Raw genomic sequence first — 18,447 nt, 5'->3', positions numbered from 1 at the left:
TAAATTATTCGTGATTTTTCCAATATTACTCACTTTCAAAATCAAGTTATTGCCACCATAAATCCTGCTATTTCCAGTATACCCATCCATAAGACTGCATGCTGGATTTGCTCTTGGCATCTGCAATAATTTGTGCTTACCCATTCCCCCTTTCCCTATCTGTCTGCGCCGGGTGTCCATCGAGATATAAAAATAAACTGTGGACTAGAGCTCCATGGAGAGAGAGGCTCCATTACTGCCGTGAAGTGCAAGAGTCCTCAAGAAAGCCGTGAAAAATCACCCATTGCCATGATGAAAAACCCTGGGAAGCTCCTGGTTTTGGAGGCCTTAGTGACTGAAGGTGCTGCGGGACGACCACCACGACGGGCATCACTCGCCCCGTCCCTGCCCGAAGAGGGGAGCAGCGAGGGGGCCGCACTGGGGACCCAGACCGTCACCCGCATTGGGGACAAGTGGCRCGATGGGGTCAAGGCAGTTTCGAAGCAATTTGTGCTCGATGGGGATCAGGGGCCGGAGCTGAGGGGCTGTTTCACCCCGCTGGGACAGGCGCCTTGTCCCRGAGCTCTGTCCTGCCGGCTCGGGCTGGGGCTGCGGGAAGGTCGCCCCGGCTCCGCCGCCTCCGCTGGCACTTGTGGCTCCCCAGGGAGCACCTGGGCCGGACAAAACTACGCCACTGGCTCTGCTGTGCAGGCACAGAGCTGACACCAGGAAGGGCCTCGGGAGGATCCGACAGGCCCCAGCGTCCTGCGTGGAAGTCAGCCCCGCTGGTCGTTGCGTGGTTTAAAGTGTCTTCCTGGCAGGGTTTAAGCTGTAGCTTTCAGGCAGTGTGCGGTGTTTGCTGGGCTGCTTCCAAGTGAAATCCGTGATTAGCTGCGTTCTCCCTGGTGATCCAGGCGTGGTGCTGACCACCGGGTCTGGGCGGAATAATACGCTAGGAGAGGGCTTGACAGGCCCCTTCTTTTAATTTGTCAARCAAGTCTGCTAGACGAGGCAACACCTTAGCTTTTCTTTAATCTCAGCTTCTAATATTCAGAGCTTTGATTTTTTTTCTTTTTACATAGATTTAAGCTGCTGAGAGCCTATCCAAGCTAAATAAAGTGTTGTCACAACATGCTTTATCTTGAAAATGGCAATGAAGGGACCGCTCAAGGAGTTCGAGCAGAGCTCCCCGCCTCCCCCGGCCTCCCCCGGCTGCCCGGCTTAGCTGGCAGCACCGTCCCTTGAGTGACTGGGAACTGATAGGGAAATCCTTCCAGCGGGAGCTGCTGGGCACCCCAGGAAGCCAAGGAYGGTGCAGAGGGCAGCACCGTGGGGTGAAGGGCAGGGGAGGATGGCCTGGATAACCTGCAGCTTGCCTAGGTCAGGGTGACGCTGGCGGCGAGCGCGGACCCGTCCCCCGCCGCACAGCAGCCTGCACGGCATCCACGGGAAGATTAGAAAGATCCAGTTTGCTTAGTCTAGCCAAGGGGAAAGCAGGGCTGTGGCAGCCTTTCAGCTCTGTAGGCTGCTGTGTGTCTAAAGAGGAAAGGAAAAAATAGCTATTTGTAGAGAGACTCAAATAAGGATGAAGCAGGGAAAAGGAGGTGGCGCTGGCAACAGCACAGCTTTACTGCAACAGGCACCTCTGCTGCACGAGGGGCCTACACCACCGGCACCACTGCTGTAAGAGGGAAAYGGGAACTGGAGCTGGGCCTGGAGAACAGCTTCATCTGCTGCAGGGCGTTAATGACTGAGCAGCTCCAAGGAAGTGGGTGGCCACGCAGAAGGCTGGCGGCAGCCTTATTCACTGCTCCGTGTTTGCAGTGAACTGCCTTTTCTCCTCAGCTCGGCTGTGTGCGCAGACGGACAGCGGCGGCACGCGGGGACGGGGGTGCCAGGAGGCGAGCGCGCTCCGGGGCACCGTGGCAGGGCCTTGGGGGAGCCCAGAGCTGCCGCGGGCTTCAAACTGCACCTCTCAGTGCTGGGCTTCAAACCGCACCTCCCAGTGCTGGGCTTCAAACCGCACCTCCCAGTGCTGGGCTTCAAACCACACCTCTCAGTGCTGCTCCTGGGGAGGTGGTGCTTCTCACCTGGATCAAGGAGCTGGGCATTCAAAAACTCCATGCATTTCGATGCAGAAAAAGTCAACAAGTGCCTTACAAGTGCAGCAYGACCTTCCCGGTGCAGAAAACACAGAGGACATAACTTGGTCTGCTGGGTAATTCACTGTTAAAAGTTTGATTTCAGCTATTTGGCTGCACTACATGATGAACTCATCGAATTAGATGACTCAGTATTTAGCATTTCTCTCCCACTGTCTGATCTAAAAACTGACATTTTTTAACCACACTGTGCATATATACATAGATATATGGATTTTTTTTTAAGAGGACAGTTCTGCCTTGTACCCTGCAGATTAATGACCCATTCTGACTACATGGATTTGTGCTCTATCTGAAAATCTAAAGGTTTTATTTTTACATCACACAACTACCAGTTGTGCGCTGCCCATTACTGCAACAAGAGTATAGAAGGAATAGAAGAAGAGTAACTGACATCAGAGACCAATATAACTGTCCTCCTGGACAGCTGTAGAAGGCCTGCAGAGCAGAAGCGAACACTTTGTGACTGGTGCAAGTTAAACTCGCCTCAGCTAAAAGTGAGGGGGACAATTTTCTATTTTGGGGATACATACTGTACACTGCCAATAGCTGCATTTTTGAGTTAACTSAGTTTACTCAAAGTTAAGATCCTTCATTTCAGGAAATGTTAAATGCGGCTTTTAGGACATCATGCAGAAAATCAGCATGCAGTAGCACCAAAGCCCTTGACAAAACAGCTCTCAAAGTGACCCTAAGCCTGAGCCTCTTCCAGGCTTCAGCTCTTCTGTCCTTGCTGCAATACCAGAAGTTCACCAGAAGTTTGTTCAGGCTACACTGGAGACCCGTGTGCTTTTGGGAAGGACCCTCTGCAGAGCTTTCTGTGGCATGGGAGCAACGCGACTCCTGACTCCCATTGGCAGTCAGGTGTTTGTGCCAAGTGAATCCACAGAAAAAAGCCAGTAACTGGAGAGCTGATACAGCCCAAGAAGGTCTGGGGCAAGGTGGGCAATGGCTGCTTGAACTCTGCCTGCCTACAGGGAACCTCAGCTTGCAAAGGACGGCCAGGCCTTCCTTGGCACCGCACGAACTGGAGGGAGCAGAGAAACCCCCCAAGGGCCTGCACACACACACACACACAAACACCCACATGGACCGGCTCTCTGTCAGYTCTCTGGCTCCTGCTCCTTCTGGACATTTTCCAAGTGACTGTTTCTTTGCCATGACAATCGTCCATCCCTTCTGCYCTGCCAGGTCCTGCATTTAGTGTTSCTCTTTGYCCATGCCAATAATGTACTCTGGCCTTCTCTGGTGAGCTATTTTAGTGCTGTAGATGACAAGATTTACTTCTATAAAAATCAATAAACTTGATTCTACCCCCAGTTATTCTCTTTGTGGCTCTAGGCTTGCAGAGTGCAACATAGGTTACATTTTTGGAGAGAAAGTAGTAGCCTTAAACTCTCTTTTATGTGACACACCTGCATTTAGGGAAGCTGTAGGAAACCCACATTAGAGCTGCCATTTCATTCAAAGAGCAAGGAGAGGAAGAGGCCAAGTTCCCTCTGAATGTCGTTCATGTTGTTTTGTGACACAGTGTGATCTTGTTTTACAAGTGCTCTGTTTACAAGAATGCTATGGAGAGAAAAAAAAAAAAAAGTTCATTGAAGTTGCAGCGTCACATAGGGCTGTTGTGTAAAGGTCTGATCCAGTCCCCCCAGCTGCTTGCCCACTAAACTTCCCAATTGTGGAGGCTCATTAAGATTCTCCGGAGGCGCTCACCGCCGAGCGCCTCATTAGACAGTCTGCGCCCGCCCGCGGCCCCGCAGAAAGCCCCGCTGTGCTGAGCCCGGCCTGCGGCTTGGGAATTAACCAACCGAGCCTGAAAACGGCCCTGCTCTGCCTCCAAAGGCGGCTCTTCCCTTTAAGGGGAGAAAGCCAGTGCTTCTCACACGAGCCATGGGAGGCTGCAGCAGGCCCTGCGCACACGCGGCTCTCCCACAGCCAGGCCAGGCCTTGGCAGGCCGGAGTGCGGCAAGCAGGGCCTTTGCCACGGCCCTGGGCAGCGTGGCGAGGAAAGCCCGGGCCTGGTGCTAATAGTGACCTATGAACTTGCACTCCATTTGAAGCACCTCTGATTTCACCAGTACTTTTACACCAGCATGAAAAGATAATGTACGTTTGGCTTGTCTTTGTGCCGCCTTCCTCTCCAGCTTTAAAATAAATAAAGGAACTCATCACTGGCATAGCTCAAGCAAGTAAGAGTTGCTCTGTATTAATGCTATGATGTTGAACAGCTCTATTACTGGAATAAAATTTTAATTGGCATCAATTGCATATATATTTTATATATCTATATATGTATATCAATATGTATTGAGATATATAATGTTTATATCTATATATTATATATAATATGTATATATTATACATATTATATATATAATATGTATATATTATATATTATATATTATATATTATATATTATATTATATATTATATATTATATATTGTATATTATATTATGTATAAATAATATATATTATTTATATAAATATATATGATATTTATATATCAATACATGATGCTAGACCTCCAATATATCTTGAGAAGTTATATCTTGGCTAAAATTGTTTATATTCAGTCTTAAAATACATTTTAAGCTGGAGCCAAATCTGGTTTATATATGCTTTGGGCTTTAAATTTATGTTTCATCTAGAACAAATACCTTTCCCTTAATTAAAGCAAAATATTTAGTTTTGATTTTAAAAGCAAGCGGAATGTAGATGAGCAAGGCAACGTATTTCACCTAGTTAAGGAAGCGCATGTGCTGACACACAAAATTCCAAGTTAGCGGCCAGAAGGATCCCGTCAGCTCGGACAGCCTCCTCTACCGGGGTGTTTGTGCGTTTCCCTGCTCCTCTTGGAATAAGTAAGAAAAATACTTCCACCCCGCCAGATTTAAAACAACAACAGTAGGACTCAAGAACGTTTCACTACACAAAACCATACAGTGTATAGTAATAACAAAATGCTTTATTTTATGGGAATACAAGGAAAAAAATGCTAGGGTCATCCTCGTTATCAAATAGTTCTTAAAAAAGGCATTCTTCCATCAAATACAGAAACACCCATACAGAAAAAGTGATCTGTAATGAAGCAATCTCATTTTGCAGTGGGAATTTTGTTCTTAGTTCATACTAAAGTTTGGATTTGAATACCCTAAAACAAGAGACTTCTACTGCATTTATATTTTCTAGYAGAACTGGGGCACGCCTGCAACTCYGCACTGCTCCTGCCGGCAGGCCCAACAGGAGGCTGACAACACAACACCGAGATGCAGCTATCACAACTCTCACCCAAGTCGCTTTGCAACAAACCACAAGACTTCACCATTACCACAATAAGACAGTGAGAAAGCCACAAGGTAACTCTTCTTTTCTTTTATCTACGTGGAATTTCATGCAAGTCGTACGTTCATGAAATCCGCATATCGCTCATCTGATCACACGTCGGTATTTCACCACATATCCCCTTTGCTGTGGAACTTTGTTGTGAACACAAACAGATCAAGGGTCAAATAAGTTGGAATATCTGAAATAAGCTGGAATGTTTAAAGACCGCAAATTTAGATCCATAAATTCTTTCTGCCCTCTCTGAATCTTAAGGCAGGGTTAAGGTTGTTAGAAGAAAGGGACTGGGAGATTCCTACATTTGCCAGGTTATAAAGTAAGCATTTGTCTTCTAACAGGGCATGACGACTCTCTGCTGTGGGCAGCATCCATGCTAAGCAATAAGATAGAGCAGTCTTACTGTTTGGATGGGCTCCAGGTCGTCTGAACTGGGAATGGCAAACTGCAAAATAACTAACGGTTCTCTTTATTCAGATTAGACATAACAAATATGTCAGATACAGCAGTTAGTCTAGAAAAATACATTTAAAAAAGTCTTTAGCAGACCGTGCTCCCTGTAACAAAATCTTTCAAAACCAATTTTACAAATTCTACATTAATGTAAAAAGAAATTCTTAAATTTAGTATCATGGATTCCATCAAACATCTATCTATCAAAATATGAGTTTCACTATYGGTAGATGTTAGAATTCATAATACATTTTTCTAATGTATCCTGTACATATTAAATAACCTAAAAGGCTCCTCTTGTAGTGCATTAACAACTGAGCAAGCACACTCCGTATTTTTCCAGTACCATTTGCATTACAGTTATTTGCCCGCAAATGTAATTAACATCTAAAAGTGCACACAGTTAGGTCCCCCGTCCCTCCCCGTAACCTGTCCCGCTGCTGTAACCCAGGCGGCCACGAGAAACGTTAGGCTATTGTAGCTAGTCTACCCATGATTAGAAATGTGTGACTAGAATGCTCTTGTACTATACAACAACTGAATTATGTACAAACTCCAAAAAGACAGCCTGTATTTACATCGAGAAACTTCCACTACCACAGGATTATACCAAGAACTCAGTACAGTGTTACAGTCGGCATTCACTTAGGATTTCAGCTGTAAATCAGGATTTACACAGAACTCAGGAAATATCCTGGGGAAGAAAAAGGAACACGTGCATTAAATATGACTTGTATTACGCCACAAAAGAAATATCCGCTGCTGGATATTCCTGCAAGTTCAGTGTTTGAAACAGTGTGCTGCTCTAGAAAACAACTCAGAAGTTCCAGAATGACTGTGAGGGGGAGGAGAGAGGGGAGAGAAAAAGAAAAGAAAGAAGTTAAGAAAAAGAAAGGAAAAAAAAAAGAAAGAAAGAAGGGAAAAGGGAGAAAATAGAGCAGGTATCAAGTGTGGAATTAGATCTGAATAACTCAACCAAAATGTTAGCACAACTTTAAGACATTCGTTGCATGCAGAAGCCCCATGGAAAGGTGTTGTACAGATCTGTGCAGCTTGTAATACAGAAGCTTAGGATGCAACTTCACGGAATTATTTTTCATAACCAGTTGAAAGGGCTTCTACCTATTAAGTGGAAAAAACTTTAAATAAAATTCCAGACTACCCAGTTTGAGATTAATAGCTTTCCTCTCCCGAGAAATCCAGTGTATGAACCTATATTGCAGTTCTCAGATGTTACTTTACAAAGGCAAAACTATAAACTTTTCAGTTCACTATTACATTGACTTTTTCAAAGAAATCCAAAGTGTTCTCTTAAATTTGCATTTAACTGTTCAAACATTTCTCCCATGTCTCCCCTCCCCAAAAGTGCAAAATCAAGTTGCTGCTTGGTCCACAAACACAGTACATCATGTACAGCGAGAGATTTGACTTCTGAAGGAACGCGGCTGCCAACCCGGCACTTCCAGCTTCCACTCTAGGAACAGCGTCAGCGTCCGAAGACGGAATTCAATTCCAGCAGGATTAATTCTACAATCTGATTCTGGTATACTGTGTGAACTGCTATGTTACCAGTCTCCTTCTCTGGTTTTAGCAAGGTTGGACCAAAAACGATTGCCACACTTTGATAGGTCATTCGGTTCTTTTCTCCATTTTCTACAACTCTAGAAGCAAGGAGAGAGAAAAATGTGTTAGAGTAGTGGGATGACATGAAAAAGAAACACACCAAAGCAAATAAGTGTCCACAGTACTTTTTTAATGACTACTCTTGCTATTAGGACATACAGCTGCTGTGATTCCCTTCTCTAAGGAACTAGGTTTGTTTTGAAATACTATTCTTGATACTCTCACAACCCCCGTAACGCRAGGACTTGGCAGCAACATCACAGCTATGACACATGCTGTCTGAAGTTGGTTTCGTTCTTTGCAAGCTCATATAAATACAAACTGATATATTATTTCCACCAAGTCCAATACACACATAAAAATATAATGGAAACCATCAGCTAGTAATTTAAATGTAATTATTTAGATTATCATCAATACAAAGCTTTTCCTTCCAACTGCATCTTACCTTTTCAGGTGTCTGAAGAGTACCTGCATAGTGTCCTGATTTGGTTTTGGCAACTGTTTGATTAAATCTTTAACTGCATGGACGCGCTGTCTTGGTTCTTGCTCTGCAAGAGAAAAGCAGTATGTCATCATTTTTGTTTAAACTTTGGCATAAAACTTAACGAATTGGAAATAAAATCGACCACTGTGCAGCACTAATATTAGAGGGTGTACTGCCACCTCCTGGCCACACCAGATACTACTGACAAGCAACTTCAGGGAAACCTGACAGATACTCATACTCAAAACATTCTCTTTACCGTCTAAACTAATGTAGTGAATTCTGCATATTGAGCAGCATTTATATAAAAAAAAATGCATGTTTTCCAGACTTACTAATTGCATTGACAAAGTCATTGAAGTGATTGTAAGTGAAGAGTGGCTCTGGCAATTCCCTGAAAAACATCTTCAGAGCTCCTGTAATGACATGTATGTCTTCCCATTTGCTGTCATTGAGGTCTAGTTTCTCATCTGGAAGAGCAAATTAATAATGAATGTTAGATTTTTCTGTTAAAACCTTTTACCTACTCTCCTTTCCTGTAGTCATTGTTTCATTGCAGTGAAAATTTACTCACTTGGGTCTCTCTCTCTTCTGCTGGGACAGGGGATGGGGCAGTGTAAAGCTCAGGCAATAACTCTGTGCCTGGCTACTTCTCCCAGYGAGGCCATGAGAGAGGCCGGCAATGCTCACCTGCAGGGACAGCCAGCCTGGCACTGGCCAGTGGCCTGTAGGAAGTGCAGGAACTGCTACAGCTGGGGCAAACGAGCCCCCGACTGGCTCAGGAAAGGTGGAGGTGAGAGAAATGTGGCAGTAAGTCCAGCTGCCCCTGCAGACACAGGGTCGTTTCTGGGGCAGGAGGGACAGGGCGGGCAGGGCTGACGCGCAGCCTCCTACCCCAGGGGCCTCCACGGGGAGCAGGAGCTGCTCGCAGGACACAGCTCATTTCCTCACAGACAGGACTTGATGCCCTGGCACAGATGAGCTCTGGGCCTCTTCCTAGCTGCACGTTACCTTCCCACCAAGCAAAGCACTAAGGTATAGCCTGTGAAGAGGTTTTATACAGAGAGTAGCTCAAGAAAAGCCAAGGACTCCCACACCAAAAAGCAGTAGCCGTAAGCCTTAATTGACAAGTTCAAAGCCAATACAAGTTTAACATGCTTACTGGTCTTCTTCCCCAGCCCCACAGAATGGAAAAGTAATTTGATTTCTTCCTCCCTTCAAACTGCATTATTATCTGTCTTCAGGATTATGTTCTTGCAGTTGGAGTGCTCCAATTAAGAAATAATTTTACTTTGAAAGATGTCAAGCCTTTCTCATGAAAGACCAAAGTTATACTTCAGCAAAAAATATTACTGAGTTTTCTATGAASTTTAACAATCTGAAAATACCTGCAAGAAGAGCACAGCTGAAGAAAACTCACCATGATTGACTGCAAATCTCAGCTTCTGAATCACCGCAAGATTGCCACTAACTCGATATARGCCATCGACATCTAATCCTGAAACAAAGATAAAATCCATTTTAATACCTTATGTATTTAAGAGCGCTCAAATCTCCATTAGGCTGCTGATTTATAGGTTTGCTTAGGAAAAATAAAGACAAAAGCAATCCACGTAGAAGATAACAAAGAATACATGAGTCAATGAAAACTCCCATAAATTCCCATACTGAGTAATAATATAACAACACTTAGAAAAAAGATTACAGGTTCTAAAACAATTCTAACTGAAGCTCTCATAGAAGACACCTTAAAATTAACTTGTAGCATTCCCCTTTAACCCTGATTTTCAAGACAATGCTCTCAAAGTATGAGATGGGCACACATTCGAATGATGATTATGGACAGCCCACAATCCACTCCGAGTCATCTTTCCAAAGAGAGATGGCAACAACAGCAGCAAGAAAGCAGCAAGAAAAGTATCCCAGACCAGAGCCAACCCCAGCAGTGACAACCAACAYAGTGCTATTTTTGAAAATTGTGTGTGATATTCTGGATTGCCTGATGTAAAGAACATCTGTGCACTTTTTGCTAAAACTCTCAGTTACATTGGAGAAACTTATTTTCCGTGAAAGCAAGTTAAAATTAGGTCAATAGACAGACAGTGATAATCTCCAAACCTGGATAAATCATCACCTAGCAATGAGTGTAACTGGACAGACTTGTCTTCGGGCAGTCAGAGAATATGCAGAGCCAGAACACAACTTTTTCCCAAAGTTTGTTTCTGCTAAGTGTTTTGTGAGTGTGCTTACACTTTCCATTTGTGCTTTGACAGTCTCTCATCTGAAAAAGCTTTGGAAARGGGAGATCCCTCTTTCTTTGGACCTGTGCTGCCAGCAGACTGTCCCACCTGCTCTTCAGTTCGGAGGACACTGAAGTAGTAGTTCTACTTCTCAGTTCTAAGATTCCCTCCCACTGCCTGAGTGGGATCCAACCTACCTCTCCAAACTCTCATCACTAACTATAGATAGAGGTTTTGGATTATTTTTTCCAAAAAAACTACAGAACTTTAGAGATTAAAACATGCAAAATTGTGTGATACATCAGAGATTTTGACACAAACAAGCAAACATGTCACCCTACCGTGTTCTTCAACGTGCTCAATGCACAGCTTCACAAACTTTGGCACCGTGCTGTTTTCTCTTTGACACAAGCTGGTAAGATTCGAACCAAAAACTTGATCTGGAACCAAGGAAAGAGACAGATTTATAGTGGAAYAGGGTTCAAGTGACAGAATTAGTTCAGATTCACACAGTCTTGTACAAAGGGCMCAGACTACTGCAAACAACCATCACAATATTGAAGTGAAAACAGTTTAAGTGAGTTCTCAATAGCCTCCAGTAAGAAAAGGTATCAACAGTTCCCCAAGTGTGAGTGCCTGAGTAAGAAACCTTCGCTACACAATTCACTTAACTCGTTTGCAGTGGGTCACATTGTCATTACTGCAGTGAGAAAGACAAAGGATTCACATGTTCTCCTTCTCTAAATTCTTATCCCGAGTATAAAATACATTTACTGCAATCTTTATCAACAAATTGAACAGAGAGATAAGAAATTTCAGGAAACTTGGAAACTCGTGGCATTACTTGGGAAAAAAAAGCTGTAAAAYATAGTATTTCATTGTAAGTACTGTCTAATTGATTGTTAAATATTCATTGCTTACCCTTAATGTAGCCTTTTTCACGGACAGCTTGTAACGTAGGGCGCCGCGTAAGGAATTTCTTTAGCTTCGTTTTGGTCTTTTTTTGTTCTGTAGAATCTATACTACTAGGTACTTTCGCTGCTGGGGAAAAAAATAATGTGAATACCTATAAAATTAATAATGGAAATACCTACAAAATTAATGTTGCATCTATCTGCCAAAAAAAGCAATAGAAAAAAATTAAAGTTCAAACACATTAACATAAAATCCTTCAAATATGCATTACATATGCATTACATGCTTTTTTTTTTTTTTTTTCCCTTTCTGGAATTCTTTGCACATACTATCCATTTTTTCAAACTATAAAGAGTCAAAAACTTATAAAATAGTGTTGCTTGTAACACTGACTAAATTGTAACTGATGTATATAAATTGAGCACAGCATTTAAAAAACACAGTCCTGTATTTTTACAGGAGGAAACAAAAGGCCAGGAAAGAAAATATGGAAAATAGTCTGCTCAGTTAMATACATTTCTGTCGCTAGGGAACAAAGAAATTAATTTCTCAAATCTGAAGACGTAATTAAAACCTAWTAGTTTCTCTAAGTGAGCTGTTTATAACAAGAATTAGCAACGCAGAGAAACTGCAGCTTAAGCTAAAAGGCAATTGTGAAAATATTTACAGATTATGTAAAAAAGACAAAAGTTTTTGATTATTATTAATCAAACATGAGTGAACAGTTACCATCACTGCTTTGATATAGTGAACTATATCAAAGCCTCTTTCCATACTTGAGTTGTTTCATTTTCAGTGTTCCTTGGAATTCTTTTCCATTAATGACACTGAAGTCAGAAAAAAATCATGATTTTTTTCCTGTCTGTGTACTAGTACTTCTTTGAAGATTTTTTTTTTAAGAATTATTAATTTACATGTGGGTATTGAATGGATGTTACACAGGAAGTGGTTCTAATCTTAATTTGTTCAGCATAACTGACATTCGTCTCTAGAAATTTTAAAACTCACAACGAAGCTTCTTAGAGTCTTTATTCTCTTTCTCCTTGTCTTGTTTCTCTACTCCAGGGGAATCTGGTACTTCATCTTCTAGTGCTTCATCAGACTCTACTACCTATCGATTTAAACAGATACAGTGGTCAGTTTGGCAGTGCACAGAAAATAKCATGTTCATGTACATGACAGCATGTCATGCCGAGTTCCTCAATACACCCGACACAATTTCCATTTAATAATAATCGATTCCTTCCTCAACTCCAGATGCTGAAGTTATCTTCAAAAGCAAAACCCCTCTCCCTGGCAGGGTGAATGGTTTTATGAAACACYGGGCCATTTAAAAAACACTGCAGTGTTGCATTCTCCTAACCACTGARTAAGTAAAAGCTTAAACATAGCAACTAAGCTGTACTTTAACCTGAAGAACAAAGTTAGCCTTAATTCAGGCTCTTTCTTAGCTGCTTTCAAAATATGGTGTTGGACTCAATGATCTTAAAGGTGTTTTCCAACCATAACAATTCTATGATTCTATGAAAAGGTCTGGGCAGCCCTTTTACAAGCCAACTGGCCAATATAAGCAGTCTCCCAGTTAATGTCCCAGCTAGGGATTCCTTTACCACTGGGATCATCTGGACAGGATTCTATTCAGGAAACCTCAATGTATTTTAGCATTTTTAACTTGCTTCAGAAAAATCACTGTATATTCTTATTATGGACAAGTGTAATTTTGGAAGCTTCTGTTTGTAAAATCTCAGCTACAATATTCAAATACCAGTTTACARATCTTCCAGATATACAGACATGGCAGGTTCCCAAAATAGCATCCTGAAGGAGATTAGAGCCCTAAAAAGGTAATAACCTTTTTCCTCTGAAGATTTCACCACACAGAAACTAACATTTCTRGGAAAGGTACTGGCCACTACTAACATCAACTGGAAATTTGCTTCAAATCCAAAGGATCTGTGTGCCTGAGGCCTTCAATGCTCTGAATTATCAGGGAGTCTAATAAAATAGCTTTTATCTGTTCCCTTGTAATCTTCTATTACAAGGTCTTTCAGCTACCCCTACCAATAACATTTCACATTTCGTCAATAGCACTGAAAATTCTCCCTACTCTACCACTTACCACCTCAATCTAAAATGTAATACCTCATTCCTGGCCAAATTATGTCTCCGACTTTTCCTTCTCCTATGTGGTAAAGCAGGGCAGAAACATTCTCATTTACATGGATCAGACAGGAGAAAGATACCTATTCATTAACCCTCATGACATTTTCATACCAAGAGACAGCATTCAAGCAAAATATTAGAGCCGCAAACTGTGAGCACTTAAAAAAGAAACTAAACTTCGTGTTAGCCAGCTGTGTTTGGGTTCTTACATGTGGAAACCACCAGCAGGGCTACAGAAACTGAAGGCCGCTKACTGACAATGCAACAACATCAGCGTTAATGATTATCCCGAGCCTGGAGACTGAACTGTCAGCATAAATGCAGCTTATGGGGAGCCACCAGGCCTACAACCACAAAAATTACACATACCAATAAATCAAGGGTTGTATTTTCTCCATTTTGCAAATTCTAAGATGTTAAACCTTGTTTGTCACAATCAAGTACAAATGCTTGATCACTTTACTGTTTATAAGACGCCACAGAAGGAAGCTCCCTTCTGAGCTGGAGACACAGCCCAAATATCCCAGTTCTCCATCCCATGGACCATATTTCTTGCTTCATTATTTCTATTTTGCTAGTCTTCAGCAGATGACTCCCCACTCTTTAGTGAGTCCTCCTGCCTCACCAAAGAAAACCAAGAAGGGAAGATGCYGCACTCATGCAGACAGTATACAAATCATTCTGCTAAATAATACCATATTGAAAACAGAAGTTTTGTGATCCAAACACATACCTGATTGTTGATGGTATAGTTAAGAACTTTATACCATTCGTTAATAAAGCTGTCGTTATCTGACTGAATCAAGAGCTCAGTTCCTTGGCGGGTTTTTAGCTGGGAAGAAACAAAAAGAGACATCCTGAGACTCGGTAAACATGCTGGAGTTTGAGAGTCAAATTAATTAAAAAACAGTGGACCCTCCTACCTGGCATAACTTTTAGAAAATAAATATCAGTTCAAGAACGCTTACCAATGAAACCAGTAACCTATTTAGTAGCCTATTTACAACTCAAAAGTAAATCCCATGTAGGTACACTAAGAATACAACCCTTGTAATGTCAACTTAAACATATATTTGGGAGACAAGAGAATTCTATATTTTAGAACTGAGCTAACTGAAGGTTTTAGGTTTAAATTTAAATAAAGTACAATTAAGTACAAATAATTCTGCATTCTAATTCAGTAACTCACCTCTATAACATTCTTTTTGCTGGATTTGTCCTTTGAAGCCCAGTCAATCAAAGCCCCTTTGAGATCCACAGTAAATTCTGGCTTGGACTGATTGACACCAAACTTCTGAAATAAAAGGAACAACGCTGAAGAAGGAACTCTAATGTGTACGTAGTCTTGAAATCTTATAAGTATTAACACATTTTATTTCCAGTCTAGCCAATTTAACACAAAAACTGTACTTTGCCACAAACCAACGGAGGTGATGGCAGGAACGAAACAAACTTAGAAAAAAAAAAAAAAGGAAAAAACAACTAAAGCCTTTAAGTATAGCTTAACCTACTCAGCTTGAAGTTTTAAAAATTGAATAACTCTAAATGCCAACCAAATACTGGTATTTTTCCTATAATTAACTTCAGCCAAGACAGTCCAACACATTAAAAAAAAACAGCTAAAACACAGTTTAACAAAAATTATAAAAATTATACTGTCAGCTAATCAACCACACATGGTACATGGCAAAAAGTTCAACAGAATTAGCAGCTTTGCTACAGAGGAAYCACCCCACCCTAATGCACAAGACAGTCCTCTTGCACTGAAATAAAGCTTTCAGTTTTTACATTTTAAGAAGACTTCTTTTAGTAAATACAACAATGCTTTTTCCTGAAGGAAAATAAGAAATTTCATGTGCTTCCCAGACTGCAGCATCCCCCAGAAAGAGAACAATAATTGATTTCATTGTCTAGCTATTACACAAACATCAAATAACTACATGACTAACAAAAGCATTCAGCTCACAAGCAGCCCTTCAAACAATGAGTATCAGTGAGCTATTTCTCCTCTTAATTTTACATTTATCTCAGTAAGTGTTTAAAATACTAGAATTTCATCCTACACATGTAGCCTCGAGGTGCCCTTTATGAGGAAATAAACTTAGTGATCGAAATAAAAAAATAGCTCTGAATAACGTAATTAAATAACTCAATAGGCAAAGCGAGAAGTCAGTTGGCTCTGGTACAGAAATTCTTGTTGTACCAATCCTAGGGGGAGTGTGTGGCATCAGGTTCATTAAAAAGCTTGTCCTCAGTTCCTTAAAAAACATATTTACTATATGACTTAAGTTTCAGGATAAGCTCCCAGCTTCGAGCAGGTTTCCATTCTGTTCAAGGGGACTTTACCTAAAGGGATAACAAACACTTTTGACAACAAAAATCATTTGCTTCTGAYGCAGCATTCTTCATTCATTCTTTGCAGCAAGAATGTTAATTAATGCTAATGACATTTTAGACAAGCTRTTTATCCCAGAAAATCTTCCTTTGGTTCCTAATAGCAATTAGTAGCATCCGAACTTCCTTATTCTACCTTCAAATTAACAGACTAGTGGAATTTTTCAAGTTAGCTCCCCAAGGCATCAGCTTTCTGGAACAATTCTYATATTCCCCATCCAACCTCGTTTCTGAATAACCACACCACAGCTTTTGACAGAGCTCATGGTACATGAGCTGGGACAAGTCTTCTGCATCCGTATGTCCCCACAGCTGTGGGCAACACACACCAGTTATCTATGWAGGGTGGATTCCCACTGCTACCTCRTGCAGGACCCAAGTAAACCAGCCACCAAACACTGCTGGACTGCCTGGAACAGGCACTGAAACGTGTGGCAAAAGACCAAAACCCRAAGGACCAAGTGTGGAGAGGAGGGGAGCAGGGCCAGAGTCCTCTGCAGGCTCACAGGGCTGTTGAAGAGCCTCCCGAATGACACCAGGCAGCAGGGGAAATGAAAGAAGTCAGGCAGGAACAACTAGAAAAGAACAGTCTTGGCCAGAGGGAACATTTCCCCCAACTGCCAGGTCCTTAGCCTGTTAAATGCCAAGCAAGACAGTGAGATCTAAATGACTTCCTTGCTCAAAAAAAAAAAATATATATATATATATGTTAAATATATATATTTAACATTCAACTTCTCCAATGCACTCCCCTTTTTAGTTCTCTTCTGCCCTGCATATTTGGAAGGCCACCCAGGAACATCATGCAAAGAGTTGAACAAATCCTTTCCCTGGCAACTAGAGCTGCRTGCAATACTGCAACAGAATCTGATGAGTGCCTTGCATAATGCTTCCTTTTCTCTAAAAATATTCCAAACATGAAGTCAACTGAATTTCCCACTTTCATATCTGCATCAAACTGACATCTCATTTGCCYGGGAGCTCTTTTTTTGCACGCTATGATCTCCTACTGATGGAGGCTGCCAAGGCTGCTACCATTTCACAGCCCCACTCCATGCCCTTCACCATCCACTGCAACCCATTGTGCTAAGACACAGTCAGCACCGTGCGAGGATCCAGGAGTCTCTGCAGCAAGCAAGGACCTCTCTGATGAGCCAGAGCACTCTCATGTCCTGAAGGGTTTTTTGTGTGTGTGAAAACAAGAAGCCAGCAGCCATTTCACACCTTGAAACCTCCCAGGAGCAAATCCATGACACAGCTGCTCAGTAACCCTGCACACCAGGGTTAACCAAATGCAGCCACATGCTCCTGCAGTGAGCAGGTTTTGCTGCAAGTAGCTGCAAGAAAATCTTTTTCTTTAGCATCTGCTACCACCCAATCATAACTTCTGCCTTCCCCAAAGACAGCACACAGTGCCAAACCAGCACTAGCCAGGATAAACTTAGTTCTGCTTCCTCCCTGTTTTCAGCTGCCTTTGCAGTTTGGAAGAGAAAATGCTCTGAGGCAGGAAGAGAGGAGAGGTCTATTTGTGGCACTGCCAGCTGACCTATAGATGAACCCACAAACTTGAGGGTTTTTGTTTGGTTTTCTGAAGGGGGACAATCTTGAGATTCACTTACACTGTTTCCATGCCCTTATTTCCATCTTTTCTGAGCAACYGACATTCAAGTTAATACTTGTTTTAAATCCAGACTGTTGTTCCACTCTTCTYTCGACTGAGGTAACCGAAACACGCATGCAAAACCAGCATCTCCTGTAGTCACTTTGGGTAATTCAGACTAACAATTTTGAGTAATTTCCACATATTTCTAGGAGATCTGATGCATTTATCAGTATCTGGAGTGACTTTCAGAGCATCATACTCTATTACAAAACGCAAATGATGGCACGAAGTTTTGCAGCACGGCTGTGATGGCAGTGTTTGAAATCCAAACTTTTCCCAACAAGCATCTGAGCTCCCATATGCTCAGCTGGGCAGTAGTGATGAATCGTAGCAATGCACATAGAGCATCTTTGCACGTAAGCAGAGYGGTATAAAAGAGTAAACGTGCACAATTCAAACTTGCAAAGCATTTATCACCATTCTGTGATTCGTGTTTAACTGCAAAGTTTACTCACATTTTTGATTTATAACCGTTGCCATACTCGATAGTGAAGAGATGCAGCTATTAGAGAAGCTTGGCAGGTTGGCCTTCCTAAAGCAATTACTGCTTGTTGGGTTTTATGAAGCTGGAATGGATGTTACAACTCTCACATTTTAGCAGCATTTTAAAGAATACAAAATGTGYACAAATTATCTGGCCTTGGCCTCCACACACGCTGCAATGGATTTGAAGACAAAAGGAAAGCCAGCTGCATGTTTTTCTTTTGCACAAGATTGATTAAATAATCCTGCAGTTACTGGTGCCCCTAGACAGTGATGACCACAGGAAAATAAGGCTGTAATCATTTCTAAGCTCTCGATATCCCAACTGAACTCCTCATGTATTCCTCTCTGCCTACTTCTCAGGGGGATACAGCCAAAATGATAAAATGTCTTTATAATCTCTCAAACTCCAGTCCTCAGGAAGCCAAACTGAGTCATTTTTCCTGTCTTCCGTATCATTTTTATCACACAAATCTTAGTTTGATTCTGATTATATTAAAGCACTGAAGAAGAGTAATTAAAAACAACTGCCCAGCCTGTC

General features: G+C 41.9%; 1 protein-coding gene across 9 annotated transcripts in view; it reads right to left on the bottom strand.

Annotated features, from left to right (window-relative positions):
• Positions 1–6,914: 6,914 nt before the first annotated feature.
• Positions 6,915–18,447, bottom strand: part of ARHGAP12 (Rho GTPase activating protein 12) — a 62,948-nt gene continuing 51,415 nt past the window's right edge. For 5 of the 9 annotated variants that reach the window (XM_026048745.1, XM_026048747.1, XM_026048751.1 and 2 more), the window contains 9 exons: positions 14,556–14,660; positions 14,100–14,198; positions 12,212–12,314; positions 11,210–11,329; positions 10,630–10,728; positions 9,469–9,546; positions 8,384–8,518; positions 8,010–8,112; positions 6,915–7,599 (listed from right to left, as the gene is read on the bottom strand). In XM_026048745.1, coding sequence (XP_025904530.1) covers positions 7,425–7,599; positions 8,010–8,112; positions 8,384–8,518; positions 9,469–9,546; positions 10,630–10,728; positions 11,210–11,329; positions 12,212–12,314; positions 14,100–14,198; positions 14,556–14,660 — 1,017 coding nt within the window. In that variant the 3' untranslated portion in view covers positions 6,915–7,424. The remainder of the gene's footprint in view (positions 7,600–8,009; positions 8,113–8,383; positions 8,519–9,468; positions 9,547–10,629; positions 10,729–11,209; positions 11,330–12,211; positions 12,315–14,099; positions 14,199–14,555; positions 14,661–18,447) is intronic. The other 4 variants (XM_026048748.1, XM_026048753.1, XM_026048746.1 and 1 more) reach the window with 3 other exon arrangements.

This window comes from Nothoprocta perdicaria, unplaced genomic scaffold, assembly GCF_003342845.1.
Source record: "Nothoprocta perdicaria isolate Ctin4 unplaced genomic scaffold, notPer1 scaffold_57, whole genome shotgun sequence".
Taxonomy (NCBI): domain Eukaryota; kingdom Metazoa; phylum Chordata; class Aves; order Tinamiformes; family Tinamidae; genus Nothoprocta; species Nothoprocta perdicaria.
Note: the sequence above shows the minus strand (reverse complement) of the source record. Positions and strands in the feature narration are given on the sequence as shown.